Genomic DNA, 22,735 nt, shown 5'->3' with positions numbered 1-22,735 from the left:
AGATGGAGCCTAAACCGGAGCTGGTAAACTTAGGTGCCGTTTGATTGACAACACTAATTATCATATGATAATCCAATCTAGGATTAAGTGATTCAATAAAGGACAAATTTTTGAGTGCTATAAAGACCGGGATCAATTATAACAGGCTTAATTCTTTGGTATCTACATAACCAATAACATCAAGAATCAAATCACATCAAAATTTTGTATGGATAAATATAGAGGTAATCCATCTACAATACAATCTTACTCCTCCTAACAAGTGTGCTCAATAAAGTTTAGATCCCTTGGCACGGTTGATAAAGTATGCGGAATGTCTGTTCAACAAAGTAAGACATCAAAAGCATTAGCAATAATCATTTCGGATTAAATTGATGAGGAGAGAAGGACATAGAAGAGGGCTGCTAAAGGAAATGAATGGCAACTAACCAATACCAGAATTTAAATAAATAACACCAACCATAAAACAACTAAGAAGTCGATAGATATTTTCAGAATCAATTATACACAAATAATGTAGTAGTTCTTTGAACTTGATAAAGAGATCCCTTTTTTAGATAAAAAAAAACCTAACTTTTTTTTCATTTTTTACGACCTGAAAAGCTCTGTGCGAAAATTGAAAGATAGAACTAAGTTGCAAATGAGGATTCTAAGTACCACTTGATACAATCCTCTTGGACTTGAATCCTTGAATGACCCTAGCTATGTTTTTAAATAGTTGGATAGTTAATGGATATTTGTAACCCACTCTCCACCATTAAATCTATAAAGAGAGATAACCCAAACTAAGAAAAGAAAACATTTGTTAAAGAAAACTTAATAAGTCAATGGAATTTCTATGATAAACGTGCGTCAAATTTCGAGAGAAAAATAGAAAGATTTAAACTCACAAAAATATTATAGATTGTTAGAAAAGGAAAGATTGCGATTAGACTCAATTACTCCAATCAGATGATTGACAGAATATTTTGTAATTAAGAATCTGTACATTGCTTCCTACACCCTATTTAAAGGGTTCTCTATACAATGGAATAATCATCATATTCTACACAAAACAGTTTCTTCCTTTCCACAATGTTTTCTGCACCATTTAACATGATACCAGAGCAGGACTCAGAAAAATTTCATCACTGTCCCTAACCTTTCTCGACCTTAAGCCAAATCTACAAAAAACCATTCAAAACAAACCATGTCAGACGAAAAAAACCCATCCCAGTCGGATGAAATTGCTCGGCAAATTGCCGAAATCATGAACAAAAGTCTTGCCATGATGATACCATCAACACCCAAACCAGAGACCACAGAAAACCCACTAGAAAAACCCCGTTGTGTACAAAATCGATACACAACCCCTCCACATCGGAGGAAGCAAATTGAATGGAGAAAATTACTCCGAATGGGCCGTTCTGATGAAGACGACTATAAGCGACAGATGCATGGTTTCTCACGTAACCGGAGTGCCACCTTCCCCGCCACGAACCGATCCAGCCTTCCCGCAATGGCAACAAGCTGATCACTGCGTGCTTACATGGCTCACACAGAATATCGAACCTCGGTTGGTCAGCCGAGTGTTGAAACAACCGACTGCCAAGCACATATGGGGTGCGTTGGCTGTCACGTACGGGAGCGGAGGAGATAAACTCCAAATCTACAATCTGCATATCAAAGCCAGCATGGTGAAACAAGGAAGCCAATCGTTAGAGGAGACATGGAGTACCCTACAAGATTTATGGATGTTAACTGATCAGAAACGGACAAATCCTATGAAATACCCGGAGGACATGGAAATACATGATAATTGGATCCAAGAACAGAGACTTTATACGTTTCTGACTGCCATTGACGGCATATATGAAACAACCAAAAGGGAGATAGTTAAAATGGAGCCACTTGCCTCAGTTGACCTTGCCTACAATCTGATCAAACAAGAGGAGACACGGTCTCAAGTGTTACAGTTAGGAGCCGGAGCCACTACAGAAGGCATCGGAGTAGGACTTATCGTCCGAGGAGGGTCGAACCAGCACGGCAGCGGCTCAAGGGGCGGCGGCAATCGCGATGGAGGAGGCGGCTGGAACCGACGAAACAATGATGAAGACAAATCGAAGCTTGTTTGTTCCTATTGTAAGAAGAAGCACACGAAAGAATCGTGCTTCGAATTGATCGTATTTCATGATTGGTGGGAGGAGAAACACGACAGGAACTCATCTGCACCACCGCCATCTGCGCCACCATGCGCGCCCTGGAACCGTGGCGGCCACGCTGCTGCAGCTATCGGAGGGCAACCGGGAGACGGAGGAAGCTACCCTATCGCCACCGCCGAGGGAAACAGGGAAGCCACTCAGACTCGGGGCGGCGACAGGGCCTACTGGTCAGATGGGAGCCGCCAACTTCGCCGGAGGAACGGTGGTATCGAATTGGTCAGAGGAGGAGTTTGGGGGAGATGGAGAATCAGCGGCAGCGGCATGTAACGTAGGGTTTGTGGGTTCTTTGGTTAAAGAACCCCAAACTTTACAAAAAACCTATTTTCCACCCCAACAATACAATAAATTACTTAGTGTACCCCATTTATTGCCAAATGACCCCTATTCTCTTGTGTTGTGCGAATCTGACTCCGAATTAAGTAATTTTCCTATTAATACCCCAATTATGTGTAAAAATAGATGTCAGCCCCTAGAAAACATTGGAATTGCATGTTAGGTGTCTAGTGGATATGAGAAAAATGATAGATGGATATCTGAAGGGGACAACAGGACATGGAGTGCTATTCTCTAAAAGTGAGAACGTTGAGATTCATGGTCACACGGATGCTGATTGGGCGGGGAATCCGAATGATAGGAGGTCCACCGCGGGGTACTTTACCTTTGTTGGAGGTAACTTGGTAACTTGGAGAAGTAAAACACAGAAAGGGGTGGCTCTCTCCAGTGCTGAGGCAGAGTTTCGTGGTATCAAAAGTGAACTAACTGAGATAATGTGGCTAAGAAGATTGATGAAGGAACTTGGTCTATCTCCAAGTAAGAAATGCCGACTATACTGTGATAACAAGGCTGCCATAAGCATCTCAGAAAACCCGGTTCAACACGATCGAACCAAACATGTCAAGGTGGATAGACACTTTATCAAAAAAAACATTAAAAGAGGAATTGTGATACGATCATATCTCTTATGATCTTCCAATTATTTAGTTTTCTTTTATTCACCATATCTTTCCCATATTTGTTTAGATATTTGTTTCTTGTTCATTAAGTTAGAGTAGTAGTATTCTAGTATTATAAATAGGAGAGATTATATCATTGTAATCAATCAATCATGAATGAAATATTTTTTCCCTAAATTTGACTTGTGCAACGAGCATATTATCGTTCCCCTGCTCCTCGGAGAACGTCCGAGAACCGGCAAATCGTGAGCTTTCCTTCGAGCACGTCGAAGGTTTGGTCACAGCAACTCGCGCGAAGATCGCCATCCGGACACGTTGCGGAGGACATCCGTAACAACTGTTACTTTCATCCCGTACTCATCCTCCGTCTTCGTTCATCCGTATTCCCCAAACAAACCACCAATATAAAAAAAAGGTCAGCCGCATCACCACCATCTCTACCACACCCATGCTTCAGTCCGTCGACATGTCATACGACTACGCCGGCTACCGTCGTCGTCAATACAACTTCCCTAACGCCACACAACCATTCCGTCCCTACCAGCCGGTCCAACCTCGCCGTGTAACCTGTTGGGATCCTCCGAGCAGCCGGGTGGAAGTACTCCGTCCGCCGTCGCGGCCTGATCCAGAATCACCCTACGTCTCACACCACTTGGATCCTTCCGATCCGTCGCGTTGCTTGTCGGCGATGACCCGTCGCGGGGATGGTCAACCGGGGCTTTCCCTGCGCGATAATCCAAAAGGCAGCAATCCGCCACGCGCCTTCCCGGGATCGAGCGAGATTTTCTCCGCCGGGCTGGAGAAGATCATGGCCCGATTTGACAAATTAGAATCCAGGCTGAAATCACGATGTGAAGAAATCGATCGCCGTGTGAAAAAATTGCATGCGTCAAAACCAGCGTATGGACGACAACCCTATGCGGATTTCGATTCGGGAGCGCCTAGGCGTCGTCCAACTGGCTGGGATCCGCCCTTCCAAACTTCCAGTCACCGTGTTGGAGACACTCGTGCTCCTCCGCTGCCGGAACCACGTCTATACCGGAAGTCGCCCTACACCGACTTGGATTCTTCATACGAGCAGCCGAGGCAATACACGACCTTGACTTTAAGGCACCCACCCTATTCGTCGGACGTGCCCCCACGAAATCCTCATGTCGTGGAATCCCGGCGCCTCTCACGTCCTTATCTCTGTCACGATCCATCTAGCCCCTCGCTACCGTTGTCGCTGCTGTTCCGTCTTCAACTCCACCAACACCGTCGTGCTGCCTTGACGTCAGTAGAGATGAGGGTGAATTGTTACACGATGACCCGCCCCCACCGGCCCCAATTTTGCAGCTGTACAACCCAGATATTAGTGAAGAGGATGAGTCATTGCTAGAAGATAAAGAGGAAGATGGTTCTATTGGTGAAGTGGGGAACATAATCGCATCGTTCAATGTTGCTCAAATGTCATCGACGGATGTTGAGAATTGTTGGTTTAAGAGAGGAGGTGCTCCATGTTTGAGCATTCTGAGAGGTGTGAACAAGCTTTTCGTTGTGGCATGGAAATTTGCCAACAACATTGGGTCTCCTTTGTTGATTTTTGACAAAGGTGATAAAGGGAGATATTCAGTTGTTCGATATGTGTTTGATCTAGGAGGAGACGCCTCGCCAAAGCTTTTGCTTTCAACTCTCGTCGTTGCTTTGTGGTTTCCACCTTGAGGACAAGGTGGATTTCAACCGTGAGGGAGTTGATACGATCATATCTCTTATGATCTTCCAATTATTTAGTTTTCCTTTATTCACCATATCTTTCCCATATTTGTTTAGATACTTGTTTCTTGTTCATTAAGTTAGAGTAGTAGTATTCTAGTATTATAAATAGGAGAGATTATATCATTGTAATCAATCAATCATGAATGAAATATTTTTTCCCTAAATTTGACTTGTGCAACGAGCATATTATCGTTCTCTATTGCTGCTCCTCGGAGAACGTCCGAGAACCGAAAAATCATGAGCTTTCCTTCGAGCACGTCGAAAGTTTGGTCACAGCAACTCGCGCGAAGATCGCCATCCGGTCACGTTGCGGAGGACGTCCGTAACAAATTGTTGAGCTAGCATTTGTTCGCTCAGAAGATCAGCTTGCCGACATATTGACGAAGGCAGTCAGTACAAGAACCTTTAAAGATGCTCTTTGAAAATTGAGTATTGGAGACCCCACCACTCAATTTGAGGGGAAGTGTTAGAAAATGAAAGATTGCGATTACAATCAGTTACTCCAATTAGATGATTGACATAATATTTTGTAATTAAGGATCTTACCATATACATTGCTTCCTACACCCTATTTAAAGGGTCCTCAATACAATGGAATAATCATCCTATTCTACACAAAACACTTTCTTCCTTTCTTCCTTTCCATAATGTTTTCTGCGCCATTTAACATAGATCAGTGTACAATATATGTCTAACATAGATCAGTGTACAATATATGTCCAATACAATATATTTATAGCCTTATAGGCAAAGTAAATCATACTAATACATAAGGAAATATAAATACAAGGGAAAACAAAGAAACATGGAATAGTTACTAATATGCACTTTGCAGGACAGAACATAGCAATGGCTGATTAGGTTCTCTTCATTAATATGCACTTTCTTATTCCCAATTTTGAAAATATATTGTTTGTCATTTCTGACTCCGAGCAGTGACTTACTTATATTACTCCTCATCAAAACACAAAATTATAAAATTTTGTGATTGAGTTTTCTGAGTGATTAAGGTTGAATTGTGCATCAAGATTTCTCCTTTTCACTAAGTGGAGTGAAGGCGGAGTAACACAAACGACTACAACTAATGATCAAACACTGTATTTTTAAGGCCATGATTATACAAAGATAAACATTTATCCAAACTTATTGATATGCTGTAATGTAGTTTTGGCCCATTGGTTGTGGCTTATGAATCTCTAATCAGTCCAGAGATTTGCTTGTTGGTAATGTTTTCCTGCTCATACTTTATCATCTTTTTATTTAATTCATTACACACTTTTTTCTTAATTTTCATGATTGAATGAAATGCCTCAACTATTATGGAATGGATGGAGTACTCAACTACCTTCGGACAGGATTAGAGGGTTTGCTCCACAGGATATATTTGGGCAAATAGTGAAAAGAAATGTACAAAAAAGGTAACACAAGGTTTGCTCCCCATATTAAAAGATAGTGACAAGAAAACTGAATTTTGAATTGAAGGAAAATGTTGTGTAGATGCTAAGAGAGATATTCTGTTCACAGCTGCCGGCTGACTGCACTCAAAATCCTAGACTGACTACAACTAGAGTTCTATTTAGAAAATGCATTCAAATATCAGCTCAAATTATATATATATATAAAGAAAACATGATCAACAAAACACATTTAACTTTGCTCTTCACCATTTCCCGCTCTCTCCTCTGCAGCAGCTGCCATTAATTCATCAAATTTCTCTGTCTTTCCCAGCACTATCTCAATCTAATTATCAAAATGTAAACAATGAAAATAAATTAGTAAAGCAACATTATATTAAACTTTAGTAAAATAAATGTAGCAGCATGTGTAACCACCCATGACCATGACAACTAAAGGTAAAGGGTAGCAGAAACAACAAGAGCACACCACAAATTAGAAATTTGTTATCAATATTGGATAGTGAGTAGATGTGATATCCAAAGTTATCAGTCTCAGCCACAACTCAGGATGTGTAAACTGACCAAAATATTTCAGCATCTGTTCCAGACACATGCATTTTTAAATGTATCATTAGGAACTTAATATCATTCTAAAATAAAGTTTTGTAAGATAATCATAATTTGCCCAAATTGAAGAGTTTCTTCAGATAATGAAATTACAATTCAAATCTTCAAGAAATACAACAAAGCAAAAGTGTTGCACAATAAAAATGAGTGCTATAGACTTCCATTATATTTGGGGATGAACAAAATCATGGCTAGTGTAGATTTGGTTGAAGATTAGAAAAAGTAGTTGATTAGTTTTTTAAAGGTAACATAATCAGGAGTGCATCAAATTTTAGCCCATATGAAACATAATCTTATCGGATCGAGACAGAACAGAATCAGTAACCAAGGTGAGGTAGCTATCTCTTCAAAATATATTCCAAGAGAGTGACCTTTTTACTAAATTTGAACCATCCAACATTTAGTAGATATCTTTAATTGCATTTTAGCTGCAGTGCTACAATTGACAGACAAATAGTGCAAACTTACTTTTGCTTTCGAGATGGGTCGTCCTCTAGACTCGTCTCTGATTTCAACAGTAGAAGTCATGATCTCTGCAGTGTGTCAAATCGTTTGTGTCAATAACCTAGAATATGATCTTATATATCAAAAAATGAGCTACATAATGATTAAAAAAAAAGAGTTAAAACTGAGTCCTACTCTTCTCAACTGCAAACCCATTGTTCTTCAGGATTTCAGCAACACTGACAACAGTTGATATGGCTGCAAATATATAGAAATGATCAATTATCAATATTGAAAAACTAATGAAACTCGCATTTTTTATAATTACTGCAATTCAGAGATAGTAGTAGTATGATATATAAGTGAATACTTGGAAACCTTCCGTAAATGCTTTGAGAATTCACTATCAAGAGCATGATGGGTGGGCCACAGTACATATCTCAATAATAAGACAAACAATAATCATGATTCCGGAGATAGAAACCTAAATATAACAGGCTACAATTGTTCAGTTCTATGGAGGGACAATCTCATCACAAGTACAGGAACTAACTCAAAACACCTAGATCTAATGCAACACCTAAGGTCAAATAGAAGAGCCAAGCATACACACAAAACAAAATTAAAGGTCAAATCAGACAGACAACTTCATTTCTAATTAATAAAATCAAATATGAAACCAGTAAAGCTGGCTCGTGGCTCATGATACTCGTAACTAGTAGAGAGACATTCTTACAACTTTTGGAGCAGGAACTTGCTTAATAGAATATTGATACAAGGCTCATGCTCATGATACTTGTAAAGTGAATTCTAGAACACATTTGAAATTTGATGCTAAGAGTAAGGATATTAGTTATTGCATCTTAGCATCACATGTAAATGTAATGTAAATAATCCTCATGCAACAATTACATTAGAAACAGACAGTTAGGGTTATTATTGAGTAGCTATCCATCATCCATGGTTAACAAAGATGAAACAAATATAAATCAGACATTACATAACACAGAAGGTAAACAGCATTTCACAAACATGTAGGATCAACATCCAAACTAGCCAAACAAAAATTTAACCCAATATATTGACAATATATTAGTGCCTCCAACATCATCTCTCGGATCAACCTCCAACAACGATGAGAATGTTAAAATAAACACCTTATATGCATACACCATATACAACCAAAAAAATGAGGCGAAAAGTACCCATTCCAAGAGCCGAAAGCTCCACTTCATTGTGCTGCTGCATGTACCTCTGCACAAAATTCAAATCTCTCTATTTCAGATCCAGAAAATAAAATTTAGACTCACTTAATCGTAACACGCACAAACAAATTAAACCAATAATTTATGAAAATAGAGAGAAATCCAACAATCCGTACCTTAGCGAGATTGACGTAGAAGAAGAGCGGCTTTTTGGTGTTGGACACCTGGATGCGGTTCTTCTTCTGAGTATCTCCAGCGATGGCAATGTTGCTCACTCCCTCTGTGATTTCCTGCATCTTTTACTGAATTTTGAAAGAACAAGGATTGATTGAATTGATCGCGCTACAAAAAACTGAGATGTTTGATTAAGAAGCGACGGATCGAAAGTAGAGATGGGGGATTCGGTTGGATATAAATAGAGAGGCAAAATGGGGATAGGTTTATTTTCTTGTGTTGGAGAGTAGGCTGCGGCACTTTGCTGTGCCATGTGTTTTCCGATTTTGCCCCTTCTAGGGTTTCTTTTATGTTTTCTACTTTCATTTTTGCTAGTGTTAGTTTAGAATTTAATTAAGGGGCAATTAATTATATTGATACTCTCTCGTATTATTGAAGACATAACATATTTCTAATTTAATTAAAGCTTTCAAGAAATAGTATCATTGTCACTATTATGCGCTGAAAGGACACCGAGTATCGAATTTACTATCAATTTCTGACAATACCATATGGGGTACCACTTGGTGGATTACATCTATCCAAAGTGGACGATATTCAGGGAGTCTAGTAGATATCTGATTGGTTGGAAGCAGGGACGGGACTAGTAAGGGACAAGCCCCCACTCCAGCGGGGGCTTGCCGGTGCCGGACACTGTATAATTATTGCATGCTTGGGGTGAAAATTCAAGAGAGTACCCGTACTTTTGTTCTGGTTCTATGATTTTTGGAGAGATGGGGGAGTAGAAAGGAAGAGTTACCGTGTGAAATAGAGATAGAAACAATTGAAATTTGGAAATTGGAAATGTCTGACACACTGTAAGCTAGCTATTTTATCTTTTTAAGGAGCAATAATATTAAATTAATTAGTGGGAGTACTCCACTTCATGACTTTTACTCGGATTAAAGTATTGAATTTAATAATTTACCTAATAAGTTATGAAATATTATAAATATACTAATATCGTACTCATAATAAAAAAGCATATTGCAAATATCTCAACCAAATTTGCAACATATAATATTTTGAACAATAAAAAAGAAGAGTGATGAGGAAGGCATTATCAAATATTACTCATCTTAGTATTGAAAATTGAAATATACATTGCATATTACTTTTGTCCATTTATTTTGGACGATTAATTATTTTGTTTATTGTAAAGTGATAGAAAGGGAAGTACAATTGCTTAATTGCTAACACATACTCATTTCTTTTTTCAAATCTAACTATCCTCATAATCTTAAAATAATACTCCCTCCGTCCGTGAAATGTTGTCCATTTTTACCATTTTGGTTCGTCCGTGAAAAGTTGTCCACATTGTTTTTTTTTCTATTTTTGGTAAATAGTTCCACTTTCTCCAACTCTTTACACTCGCATTCTATTATAAAACTAATATATAAATGTGAGACCCCCATCTCATTAACTTTTTCAACTCATTTTTCTACACATTTCTTAAAACTCGTGCTGAGTCGAACTTGGACAATATTTTGTGGACGGATGGAGTACTACTATTAATTATTTAATAATAATAATAAGTATTATTATTATTATTGTTGTTGTTATTATAATTATTATTTTAATGTAATTTTAATTTATTTTCAGCACCGGCTTATTTGATTTTCTGGTTCCGTCATTGGTTGGAAGAGAGTATTATATGCTCAAAGACGATAGACGCTACATAACTATGTTGGAGGACTATTCCTATGCTTCGAGCATGTTGGATGATAGTGAAAGTTTCAACGCACCTGCGGTATCAATCATACATCATAATGCATGATATAATAATCGAGTATGAATGAGGAAACGCAGTATAAAGTTTGGTGACTATGAAGTTTTTCCATCTCTTCTAACATCTTTATTATCTTTAAATGGATTTGCAATCTATCAAAGAAAATACACACCTTGCAATAAATTATTGTTTCCCTTCAAGTCCTGTGAATTACTCTACTTAAAAAAAGCAGGTGCTAGCATTTTCACATGGGAGGAAACTAAAAACTAACGACAAAAACAAAGGGCACAAATCCTATATATTCATGGATCAACATCGTTTGATATATAATCATGAAATTTTTATACATTGCCTTTGTTTGGTACTTGTTCTCTCCTGGGATAGATAAGACACGAAATTATGGACAAACACTTAATAACAACATCATAACTTATTACTGCAAAAGAAGAAGATAAGAAACAAAAATGTAAAAATGGAAGAATCTCATCCGTTTGTATCTTGTAGAGATTCCACAGCTAGCAGACCAAGTCTCCAATTCAGTCACGAGATTTGAGTCATACTACATATTAGTAGTAAATAATAGCAGCCACTGGACTAGTGTTCTTTAACCATATACTGTGAAAGATTATTTTATTAAGTGTACTCAAATAAACTAATACACTAGTTGACAAAAACAATAATATTCATATTTTCATTTTAGGAGCAATCTTCACTGCTGTGGGATCGGTCCATGAATGTTGTCGGAAAATACTTTAATTGGTTCGTGACACCCCGTAGCTCCATTTCCGACTCCATGGCAGTGCCTCAAGCGTAAATAAACATAGGAGTTATGTTATGACAGAATAGAGCAATTGTGTAATCGACAAACGAAAAGAACGTAAAGATGACACAGATTTACGTGGTTCGCCAATTGACTACATCTACGGGCAGGAACGGAGAACAAATTTTATTCAGAGTGTTTTCAGATTATGGCTACAGATTTCAGATTGGATCTAAGATCACATAATTATGTGCTCTACTCCCATATAAATATGCACACATGGGATCATATCCTAATTTGGAAACATAATCTTATCTCAATTAGGAAACATGATCTGAACATATTCAAGGCATACTAACAAGTTAGGAGACATAAATACATATAAATCATCAACCCGATGGAGAATAATGAACTTAGGTAAGAAATACTATCATCAATGAGTTGAGTTTGTGTTCAAAATAGTTTTTGAAAATATTTTAACATTATTGTTTTTTTTTGAGAAAATCATTCAAATTTGGGTAGGTCATTTAATTTAAAATAATTATTAATTTTTGAGTATATTAGACCCCACAAATTCTAGATACATCGTTGATTTCAGCATACATTTGCATTTACAACATTCTAACATTGAATTTACATCATTATACACAAATTATCATAATAATATAGTACAGTAAGTAATATAACTAACAAAATATTTGACTGCCTACTAAAACCCTTGTCGATTTATTCCCCCGAAAATGATCTACTATTACGTGGTAATTTATTGACCAATTGGATTATACCCTCCGTCCCCCAAATATTGTCGTACTTTGATTCGGCACGAGTTCTAAGAAATGTAATGAAAATTGGGTTGAAAAAGTTAGTGGAATGTGAGTTCTACTTTTATAAGTTAGTTTTATAAAAAAATGTGAGTAGAAATTAGTTAGCGGAATATGAGATCCACAACTAAAAATGATAAAAAGTGAAATTGGTCAAACTTTGTGGGACTGACGAAAATGGAAAAATAAGAAAAACTTTCAGGAATGGAGGGAGTAAGATCTTTTGGTTTAAATTTGGCACTGATTAATTATATATGTGTATGTATGTGTGTGTTTGTTCCTTTGATTCTTTCGGCATGGAAATGTTTTCGTGCATATTAGTGTCTGCTTGCTGCAGATTTTGAAAATTCAATTTTTATAACGTTATACTACACTACTACTAGATAGTTTTCACATAAATTGATTGAAACAAGCAAGAAAATAATACCACTGGCAATAAAAGAACAAATTTTGGAGACGTCGACTGAGTCCACTAATTAACTTTGTTGACAAGGTCCAAATTTTTTTAAAAAAAAATGAAAGTAACAGTAACAAAGGCTATCATAATTTCACTACAAATACATCTCAGTCCTCTCTTTCTCCTACACCAACTCAGCAACTCTTCATTCATCCAAACTTTTAATCTAAGAATGACTATTTTCAATACATTAATATCATTTCTGCTAGCCGCAGTTCTCATAGCCGGGGCCCTTCAGGCACAAGTATCCTGCCAGAACTGCGGCTGCGCAGCCAGCCTGTGCTGCAGCCAACACGGTTACTGCGGCACCGGTGACAAGTACTGCAGCACAGGCTGCAAAAGCGGCCCTTGCTACTCCTCCTCACAGCAGAGGAGTAGCAACGGCAACAAACTCACCGACATTGTCACGGACGCGTTCTTCAGCAGTATCGCTAATCAGGCTGGCGGAGGCTGCCCGGGCCGAGGATTCTATACCCGCGCAGCATTTCTCGAGGCTGCCCGCTCGTATCCCCTTTTCGGGACCACTGGCTCCCCCGAGCGGGAAATCGCAGCCTTCTTTGCTCATGTCACACATGAGACCGGACGTTAGTCACACTTAATAGTAGTATATTAAATTCAATTAAGTTTTTTTTTTCTATTACATTGTGTTTATAAAATTTGATTGCATGCAGATATGTGCTATATCGAGGAATTAAATGGAGCATCAAAAGCAGCAGACTATTGTGACAAGGAAAACAGGCAGTATCCATGCAAAGCAGGGAAGGGTTACTACGGAAGAGGTCCGGTGCAGCTGTCGTGGAACTACAACTACGGAGCAGCCGGAAAAAGCATAGGGTTTGATGGTCTAAACCACCCGGAGATTGTGGCGCGAGACCGCGTTGTTTCTTTCAAGACAGGTCTATGGTTTTGGATGAACCAGTGCCATGCTGTCATAACTTCTGGGAAAGGTTTTGGTGCAACCATTCGAGCTATAAACGGGCCACTAGAATGTGATGGGGCGAACCCGAGCACGGTCAGTGCTCGGGTTCAGTATTACAGAGAATATTGCAAGCAACTAGGAGTTGATCCTGGCACTAATCTTAGGTGCTAGCTTTGCTAGATACATAGTTTTATTCTTATCAAAATGTTGAGTGTCAGAGTGTGGTTGTGTGTGCCTGTGGCCGTGAGCAAGTGCTCATAGTATTAGCTACTGTTGTTTTTCCTGAATAACGAAGACTATAAGAGCAGATGTATGTGTTGCTTTTTGTAATAAAACTAGATCAATGTTTTCTCATATTAAATTATTGACTATGTGAAAGTAACTGTCATTTTAATACCAACTTAACAGTAAAAAAATATTACTGGTAAGAAATTACATCCTGCATCATCTAGCTGATGATTTAACACAGTAATGATTGTCATTCAATTTCTATGTTAGAAAGTTTTTTCTACTTTTCAAGCATAAAACTTATTATTACTAAAAACTAATTAATGATATTTGACAATAAAGTAATAAGATAATTTTCAGTTAATCGGACTCACTCGGTTCAAGCTAGTCAGGCTTAAAAATTTATGGTAGAAACTTTTATCCCTAAACGTTTATAAAAAATATACTCACTCTATCCACCAATAAACATTTCATTTTTGTCATTTTCTTTCGGCCACCAATATATGTTCCATTTGCTTTTTACTAAGTACTTTTAGTAATGAACCTCGCATTCCATTAACTTTAATATACTCACATTTTATTATAAAACTAATAGTGTTATATAAAAGTAAAATCCACTTTCCACTAATAATTTTTCATCCACTTCCTACTATATTTCTTAAAACTCGTATCATATTCAAATGTAGACTTATAATCATGGACGAAGTGAGTAGTACTATATAGATTAATTCAAAACAAGGATATCATAGGTTTAATAAATTTTTCTATATGAATAAACACTTGTAGGATAGTACTTAACAGGTAAATAAAAAGATATGTTATTATACATATTGTACATACATGTAAATTGTAATGGGTAAGCCATATTTTGTAATATAAAATTTTTTGTTAGATACATAAATTATTTGCCATAACGACAAAGTTGACGAGTCCATGGTTAGTTAGACCCATTAAAATTTGTTTCGTAAAAACAAGTCATGAGTTGAATAAATGTGCCTCTGTTTCTATTAATTCTTACAAGCAACAGAAAAAGAGGGGCAGACTAGGTTTACATATACCCATGTGCATTGCAACTTGAGTCTTGAGGAAAGAAAAACCAAAAGCTATTGCCGTTGTTAAGTAGAGACAGAATTGAATTCCAACCGACCAACAGTATCCTGCGCATCAAATAATATTTTGTTAGGCAGTGAATAAAATCGAGTAGTTTGGGCATCAGCCAATCATGATAGAGAACAAAATCATGTCTTGTGCCATGTTAACATTCCCACCACCTACAGTTAAAAAGGCTATGGAGTTAGCTTCTAGTTCAGCTCAGGCATACCCAGTTTTCCACATGGATTGATGGGAGGAAAAAATTTAACCATTCTGAGCAAGGATAGACACCCAATATGGCTATGCTACATCAACTGAGCGTTTATTGCGCTGCAGGTTTCAGTTTATGCACGAGTTGCTAGCTTGCATCGAAAAATCAAACCTCGTCGACAGATATTGAAGTATGGTGGATATGGTTAGTTACCTGCTTCCACCTCAACCAGTTTTGTTGAGCCAAGTCTCTGTACATCAACAAGCTGGTAAAGGTCTCCTCGCCGTTGTGTCTGGAATGGAAGGTATGTTCTGAAATGCAACAAGAAATAGACAAACAGAGATTGCCTAATCAGAGAGCTAATATTGAACTTGGATATAATTGTTAAAAGACTTTAAGTGCATCGATTGTGGTCTATGAAAGAATCAAGGACGGGTAAAAGGTAAAATCTGTTTGGCCAAGAAACAAGATATGGATTTTATACATGCGAAGACATAAATGGGAAAGAATTAAGAGTTCTTTATTAATTTTCCTGATCACCGAAGAGAATGTTTTGCCATACACTCATTTATCATTTCGGATCTGAAATCTTCAAATTCAAGATAGACAGGTTCGCTAAAAAGTAGTGCCAACGCAATTGCAATGGTAAACAATGAAATGAATGCGCAATATAAAGCTATACTTATGCAGTGTAAAAGAGCAACATTACCTTCTTTGCTCAATAAGGGAATAATCAATCTCGGATATGACTATCGCCTCGTCATGTTCTGTGGTTGCAAGTACTTCACCAAACTGCAAGATAGAGTTCCTTTATATGAGTGCGAATTTTACTTTAATTAATTCATATTCTAAATTTTGTTCGATTTTCCAAACTCGTTTTTTTCTCATTATAAATTAATGAAATAAATTTTACCCAAGCTTATCCGTATCATACACAACTCAGTCAACTCATGCTAGTGTTTGCACTAGAGTTGTTGATCCGTCAACACTTTTAATTCATCAGTTTTAGTCTTAGCTTAACTTTAAGGTTAAAAACAACCAATAAATGCTCCACTAAAAAAAACAGGGCTAAGACTCAAAGCACTACTGGAAGAGAAGAACTTTCTTCTCCAGTGAGAGAATTTATATAATAACACCAGGGTAAGAAAGTTAAGCCAACTCAACTTCCTTCCTCTGATATGGGTATTCATATTACATGCACTCATGCCAGTAGAATCAATCACTCAGATAAGATTATTCTACTTCTAGTAAGTTAGGAGCTTACTGAGAAGAGTAGGTTCAAAAAATAATGGCATGATTCAACAACCGATGAATTGTTTATTGCAGGCTATTCCCTGGGTCAGGAAATAAAAAGGTAAGAAAGCTTTGAATCAATTGTGAATGGGTATTGATTTACAGTTTACTACAAGCTGCTGATGGTTCAGCACTTGTGGGTGTCTGAGTAAGTATGCATCCAATTGATCATATTATAATAAGCTAAAATGAGTTTGGAAAATTGACCGAAATTTAGAATAGGAATGAAAGTAAAATGCACTCTAACCTAATTGTATACTTACTGGCCCGACAAGAGTAGAATGCCCCCAAGCCACATAACTAGAACCAGGGTCTCTAGCTGGTGAACAAGTAGCTACATATAACTGCCAAATAATCACAACATCAATTTAGTTCGCATGCATTCATGTACTCCGTACATGGTAATTGATTAATTTTGTGCTCAGCATGTAAATACTGACCAGTTACAATCATGTTATGGTCAAGTTCATAGGAATTGGTCAATTTTATGACTAAACATACACATACATTGATCAGTAATAATCATGATAAAGGTCAGGTTCATGGTAATTGGTTGATTTGGTGGCTTTTACAGTGCAGATATGATGCATTTAACTGTAACAGTTGTAGTTATACTATAAACTGTTTAAGTCATTATATCCTCAAATTTAGGGCTAAGATAACTAGACAGCTCCATTATGGATTAAATGACTTGTTAGTGATAGACTGATTTTAAAACAAAATAACATCCACTATTTTAAGGATTTTTGAATATTGATAAATAGTCATAAGTAATTCTTTGATTGGATGTGTAATGACATTGTTACTGAGAACAGAATCAAGTAACCAAATGTTAGACAGTACTTAAATCAATTTTATTTTCAAATCGGACATAAGGAGTCATACTCATAGATGATAGAGGAACAGAAACAGACTTCCTCAACCTAATAGTTTGTATAACAAAAAATTACAATCACATTTTATGTTTAAATGCTAATAAATGACTCATTTAACCACTTCAAGTATTCATTCTAATGATAGAATAAAGGATTAATGGCAAAATCCTATAGGCCTTCTTATATTGTTCTGAAAATCAATTTTCAGCTGTAGCCCTTTATAGATGATTATAATCTCCAAGCAAATAATTCCATATCTTTTAGTCAGAGACGCAGAAAGAATTGAACTTTGAGAGTTGTAGAACATTAAAATGGATGTGAACATTATGGCTAGCTGTATCATGTAAACACAAGATGGGATTGTATCTGACTAATTTCAGGCTTTCAGCAGTCAGAAGCACATAACTCATAATACAATCAAAAGCTAGAAATAACAATATACCTGACAATCCGCTGCCCTGAATATTAAGAAGAAATGTGTCAGTAATATAATTCAAACAACGCATAACTTGAGGAAAGTAATATATCCGTCAACCTATCCACTCTACTAGGAAGTAAATTTGAACACATGAGTTCCCAAGACAAAAAATTATTGACCATGCAAAATATTTATTTAAAGTTAATTCATCCAAGGATGCTTCTATAGAGTAACTGAGACTAGTCCACATCCACAATCCATATCACTATGTGATCTTCAAAAACCCATAGGCTAACTTCCTCACTGCAAGCATTACATATAATCAACATTTTGGCACATATACAGAATGCTTATGATGTGTTAAAGACACCCACTAATAAGTTATAATCATGTGAAATGTCATTGATGTTATCAAATCAAACAAACATAAATAACACACTGTTAAAGACTCGTTCCTCAAATCAAGCCAGCAATAGATGACCATTCCAAGCTTCTAGCAGTAGGAATAGTACAGCGACTATTTATATTTTGGCTTAAAGGAAGGACCATGTAAAGATACTATAATCATATGTTTGCCATCAATCTTATACACAGAAAGAGACAGGCAATTCAGAAATCAGCAACTGATAATAGTAGTCTAGCATCTGATGTGAACTACGGAAAATTAGCTAGTTCAATCAACCTAGGCAATCCCTCATAATAATACCAAAACGTAAGCTACAGATCTTTGTAATAAGAAGCTTGGCCATTAGCTTACCTTGCCCGCTGCAATAACTCCCAGTGAAGGGGACCAGTAGTCATGTTAAAGGCCCCTGGATAGCAAATCAAGTGGGCGCCTATCAAATTAGAAGAGGCAGGTAATTAGGTGCTACAAGCCATGTGAATAAGAATGCTATTTTCAATTATTCTGAACCTTCTGAGTAGAACAACAAAAGAACTGATATCGGTTAATCAAAATAAGAACCAGATTGACCTTATACTTGTCTAATAGAGCTTTGGAAGAATCATTTGGAAACTTGAAATAGGTAACCTCATAGCTACAACACACTGTACCTCTGGCAGCATATATTGCTGCTAGCTCTTGGAACCGAATGTCATAGCATATGCCTATACCAATACTTCCAACATCTACATAAAAGAGACTCAGGTTATACACTCAAGAAGCTAAAGTGTGTGTTCTGTAGTACAGAAGGTAATGTATATAAACCTCACTAAAGTAAAATCATATTTGACTGTTTTAGTCAGCCAATCAAGGCAAAGTAACAAACTGAGCTTACAATAGCTTATTTCAGCTTTTCATCAAAGAGGTGGCTATGCACACATAATAAGGAAAAGGAAATCTGAATATTCATTAGATGTGCAAAACTTAAAGCACACGATGAGACTGCTATGGAATTAGAAAGTGAAATCGATTGACAAGGCGGAAGAGAAAAAGTCATTCAGTATAAGACAAAAGAACTTTGGTGATATTAAAAAAAGGAACTTCAATTCATAAATTTAAGGGTCCTCAACTTCAAAAAAATGCTAGAAAATTTTGAAAGGATACATTAGAAAACCTAAAAGCACGTTGATCTTAACCTTCCACAACAAATACTTGACAAACAATTAAAATTTGTTATACTGAATTTCATTATGGTATCATAAAGTTATTTAACTATAGTAGATCGAAAGCTACACATAACCTGTGTCGACGATAGTGGGAGTCTCCCCTGCTGTAAGGGTCTTTGATTCTTTGAAGGTCATTTTACCAGGAATGTCAATGTCAAACAAATGAATCTGTAGACAACGAGGACCTTTAATTACCATTCACCACACTAGAATTTCCAACAAGGTGAATGAGTAGTTAGTTGTATCCCAATAATTTCAGTAAATTAATTAAGGCTTTTGAACTGAAAGATTATGTGCTTCTTTAATTTATTTCAAGAAAGAACGTGTACCATCCTGTGCTTAGCTTTAAGCGTTCCATCTGTATCAAAGACACAGCAAGTATTATACAATCTTCCACCACTTCGTTCGGGGATTGAGCCACCAACTATCGTTATCTTTAGACTACGAGAAAGCTCAGATAGCATTGCTGTTGAAGGCGATGCATCACCACCAGCATCAATATCCTCTGCATATACTGGAAAACTATCATTTGAATACGGACTGTTCCAAATTTCCTGACACCAAGCACAAACAATGTAAAAATATATTTAGCATTTCAAATCCAGAATTGCTAGAAACCTAGTATTAACTACAGTACAAGATTACCGAACTAATACAGATTTGAAAGTACTCCGACAGAATGTTAATGGTAACAAAGCTCAGTTTAAGGGGTCAAGATATGGTGGACTCAAGATTCATTATTCAACAACCACTAGAAATGAATTACTAACAAAATAAGATTGTAGGAAACTAATTATGTGAGAACAACAAAGAATCATTTTAAGCTACTATGACTTACAGGAAGAGAAGAATCAGCTTAGCACCCTTTGCTGCAGCACCCTCGATTATATGACGAGCATAAGCAATGTTTTTTTCCTTGTCAGTAGTAACTGCTAGCTGGCAAAGTGCAATCTTGAACTGAAATAAGAAGCAGAAAATTTGTAAATTCATCCAAGTCAATAAATTTTCTATTCTCACTAAGTGCAAAGACATAAATCATCTTACAAATTATATTAGTACTACTACTATGCAACAAAGAGAAACAGAACATAACAGACGACCACACTAGAAACTTGAAGCCTGTACCTAGAAACATAGAATCAACAAAATAGCCTTAACAAAATAAAATATGCCATGCCCAACTCCAAAATTTACAACGAGCCCCAAATTTGAAAATTCGTAATACAAAGGAAAAATGATAGCGCGCCATGTTTGTTCAAAACTTTTGCAGAATATGATAAAGCTGAATCAATATAAGTTGCCTTGGTAACGGGAGGAGTTGGTGGCGGAATTGCAGGTGGCACTCTAGCTTCCTCTGCGGAGGCCATTATGGTGGTTGTAGCCGATGAAATTGAACGGATGGACGTCGGGGGAAAACCATAGCTACCTATTCTGGCGCGCAATGTCGAATCCTTAGATAGGTAGGATCGGATTTTGGGAGAGAGTGAATGGGAAATTGATGAATGGAGAGTTCGAATTTGAGCTGAGGAAGAGGAGAGCATCTTGAGGTAAGTGTAAAATTTAGTACTGACGCACGTCACTCTCTAAAAGAAAAAAGAAAAGTCCATTTGCCGTAAACGACGTCGTTTGGATCACGACACACATCACTCAACAAACGAAATTCAATTCTCTTTTCCGCCTTTCGCATCTATCGACGATCCATGCTACGCACTCAAATTCACCCTCGAAAGCACTCCATCTTATAAACTAGAGAGAAATCAAGGGAGAAGGGCGTGCGTCAATCCATGGTGTTGGTCGTGAGCGCGTTGCTCTATGGAGTTGGCGGAATCGTGGTAGCCGCCATGGCATTGCTCGTGGCTTTCCAAGAAAAGCTCGTCTACGTGCCCGTGCTGCCCGGCCTCATCCTACCCCATCACCCCTGCCCGCCTCCGACTCCTCTACGAGGATGTCTGGCTCACGTCATCTGACGGCGTCCGTCTCCACGCTTGGTTCATCAAGTTCTACCCCAAAGTTCGGTTCTTTGGAGTTGCGATTTAACTTCAATTATGATGAATCTAAATTTTGTGATGATTCGACACTAGATATTTAGGGTTTGTGGCAATGAGTTGAGTAGAAGAAGTTTCCGTATTTTACTTTGGCTAGTGTTATGGGGTGATCTTCTGGATTTAGATGCTGCCTGCTGATTTTGATGAGAATTAGTGGCTTCGAGTTTGGATATTGGACTCTAGGCTATATAATTCACTTATTATGAGCGAATGTATGGCTTGATGAGAAATACTCTCTCCGCCCCACTTAAGATAGACACGTTTTCCTTTTTAGTTTTTCCCAACTAAGATAACACATTTCCTTTTTTGAAAAATTTCTCTCTCCAATTAATACACCCAACCACTTTTTGCAGTGTTTTATATATTTAATTTTAATTTTTGTACTTCTATTTTTCCTGGAGGTTGATATGGGTTGGATGCAACTCATAATAATTCATAGCATTTTCCCACTAAAGAGGCTGCTTTGGACCATCTGGTTCAGAGAGTAGACATAGACACTTCCAGAATTGTGGTCTTTGGAAGGTCTCTTGTTGGAACTGTGCTAGTTAGAAACAACCCAGACAAGGTAATATCGCCCCTACTGGCTGAGAGCCACTGTTCTTTCTCATCTTCTGGATTCTCTCCCTCCTGAGTGATTTTGTATAGCAGGGGAAAACCTTCCTTTAGTTTGAATACTCGTGCCATATTGTGCATAAACTTCTGCTCTATGCATCTAAACTGCCCCTACATATCAACTGATGTATCTAAGCAACCGTTTCTTTTATCTCCATCATTGTACTTATAAATGATATACAGTACATGTTTTGATATCATGCTAATGGAGTAGATAGTGGCATAACTATGGAATGCAGTTGTGAACTTGTGATAATGCGGATTAAAACACACATCAACTAATGTGGGAGTGGGGATACTGTAGTAATATGTACTGGCAGCATGCTCCATTTTCCTCGTACTTTGTACTTATCAGTGTTAGTGTTTGAGCTCATCAAGATCGGATTGAGCTGGTGGAAGAATCAAGTCAGGAAATAGCCGTTGGGAACCAAAACAGGAACTAGCCGTTGGAAACGGTTATAACCGTTTTTCGGCAAAGGAAGCTGTTCGGCAAAAGGAAGCTGTTCGGCAAAAGGAAGCTGTTCGGCAAAGGAAGCTGTTCGGCAAAGGAAGCTGTTCGGCGGTTTTCTTGATCGATACTTCTTAAGGGAGTTGCGATTCATTCCAGAACCAACAACAACAGAAATCAAAAGTGATAGAGAGAGAATTCAAGAGAGGAAGTGTTATCTTTCAGCTGTGCGTTTTTAGCTCTCGAAGCAAGAAGTTTTCGGGCGAGTTGAGGGTTTTCCATCTTGTAAATTCTTGAGAGTTTTGAGTGCTCTTATGTTTGTAATTTCTCGAGTGATCAATAAAGAAACACACCAGATTCTGCCCGTGGATGTAGGCTTACGCCGAACCACGTAATTCGCTTGTGTTCTTCCTTGCATGTTGTC

At 37.5% G+C, this 22,735-nt stretch overlaps 2 protein-coding genes and 1 pseudogene across 2 annotated transcripts; 1 reads left to right on the top strand and 2 right to left on the bottom strand.

Annotated features, from left to right (window-relative positions):
* Window positions 1-6,351: 6,351 nt before the first annotated feature.
* LOC121806286 (uncharacterized protein At2g34160-like) lies at window positions 6,352-9,010 on the bottom strand. The gene is made up of 5 exons (XM_042206276.1): window positions 8,759-9,010; window positions 8,583-8,631; window positions 7,573-7,635; window positions 7,402-7,466; window positions 6,352-6,649 (listed from the first exon to the last, which is right to left on the bottom strand). Exons 1-5 carry the CDS (start codon window positions 8,876-8,878, stop codon window positions 6,557-6,559), a joined length of 390 nt encoding a protein of 129 aa, XP_042062210.1. The 5' UTR covers window positions 8,879-9,010; the 3' UTR covers window positions 6,352-6,556.
* A 3,724-nt stretch (window positions 9,011-12,734) lies between these two features.
* LOC121808824 (endochitinase EP3-like) lies at window positions 12,735-13,652 on the top strand. Its single transcript, XM_042209398.1, has 2 exons — window positions 12,735-13,146; window positions 13,234-13,652. The coding sequence occupies exons 1-2, from the start codon at window positions 12,735-12,737 to the stop codon at window positions 13,650-13,652; spliced, it is 831 nt and encodes a 276-aa protein (XP_042065332.1).
* Window positions 13,653-14,552: 900 nt separating this feature from the next.
* Window positions 14,553-21,259, bottom strand: LOC121807419 (annotated as a pseudogene).
* Window positions 21,260-22,735: the final 1,476 nt, after the last annotated feature.

The sequence above is a fragment of the Salvia splendens genome, chromosome 6 (genome assembly GCF_004379255.2).
Source record: "Salvia splendens isolate huo1 chromosome 6, SspV2, whole genome shotgun sequence".
Classification (NCBI taxonomy): Eukaryota; Viridiplantae; Streptophyta; class Magnoliopsida; order Lamiales; family Lamiaceae; genus Salvia; species Salvia splendens.
The sequence above is the reverse complement of the archived record's forward strand: the minus strand, read 5'-3'. Positions and strand labels throughout refer to the sequence as shown.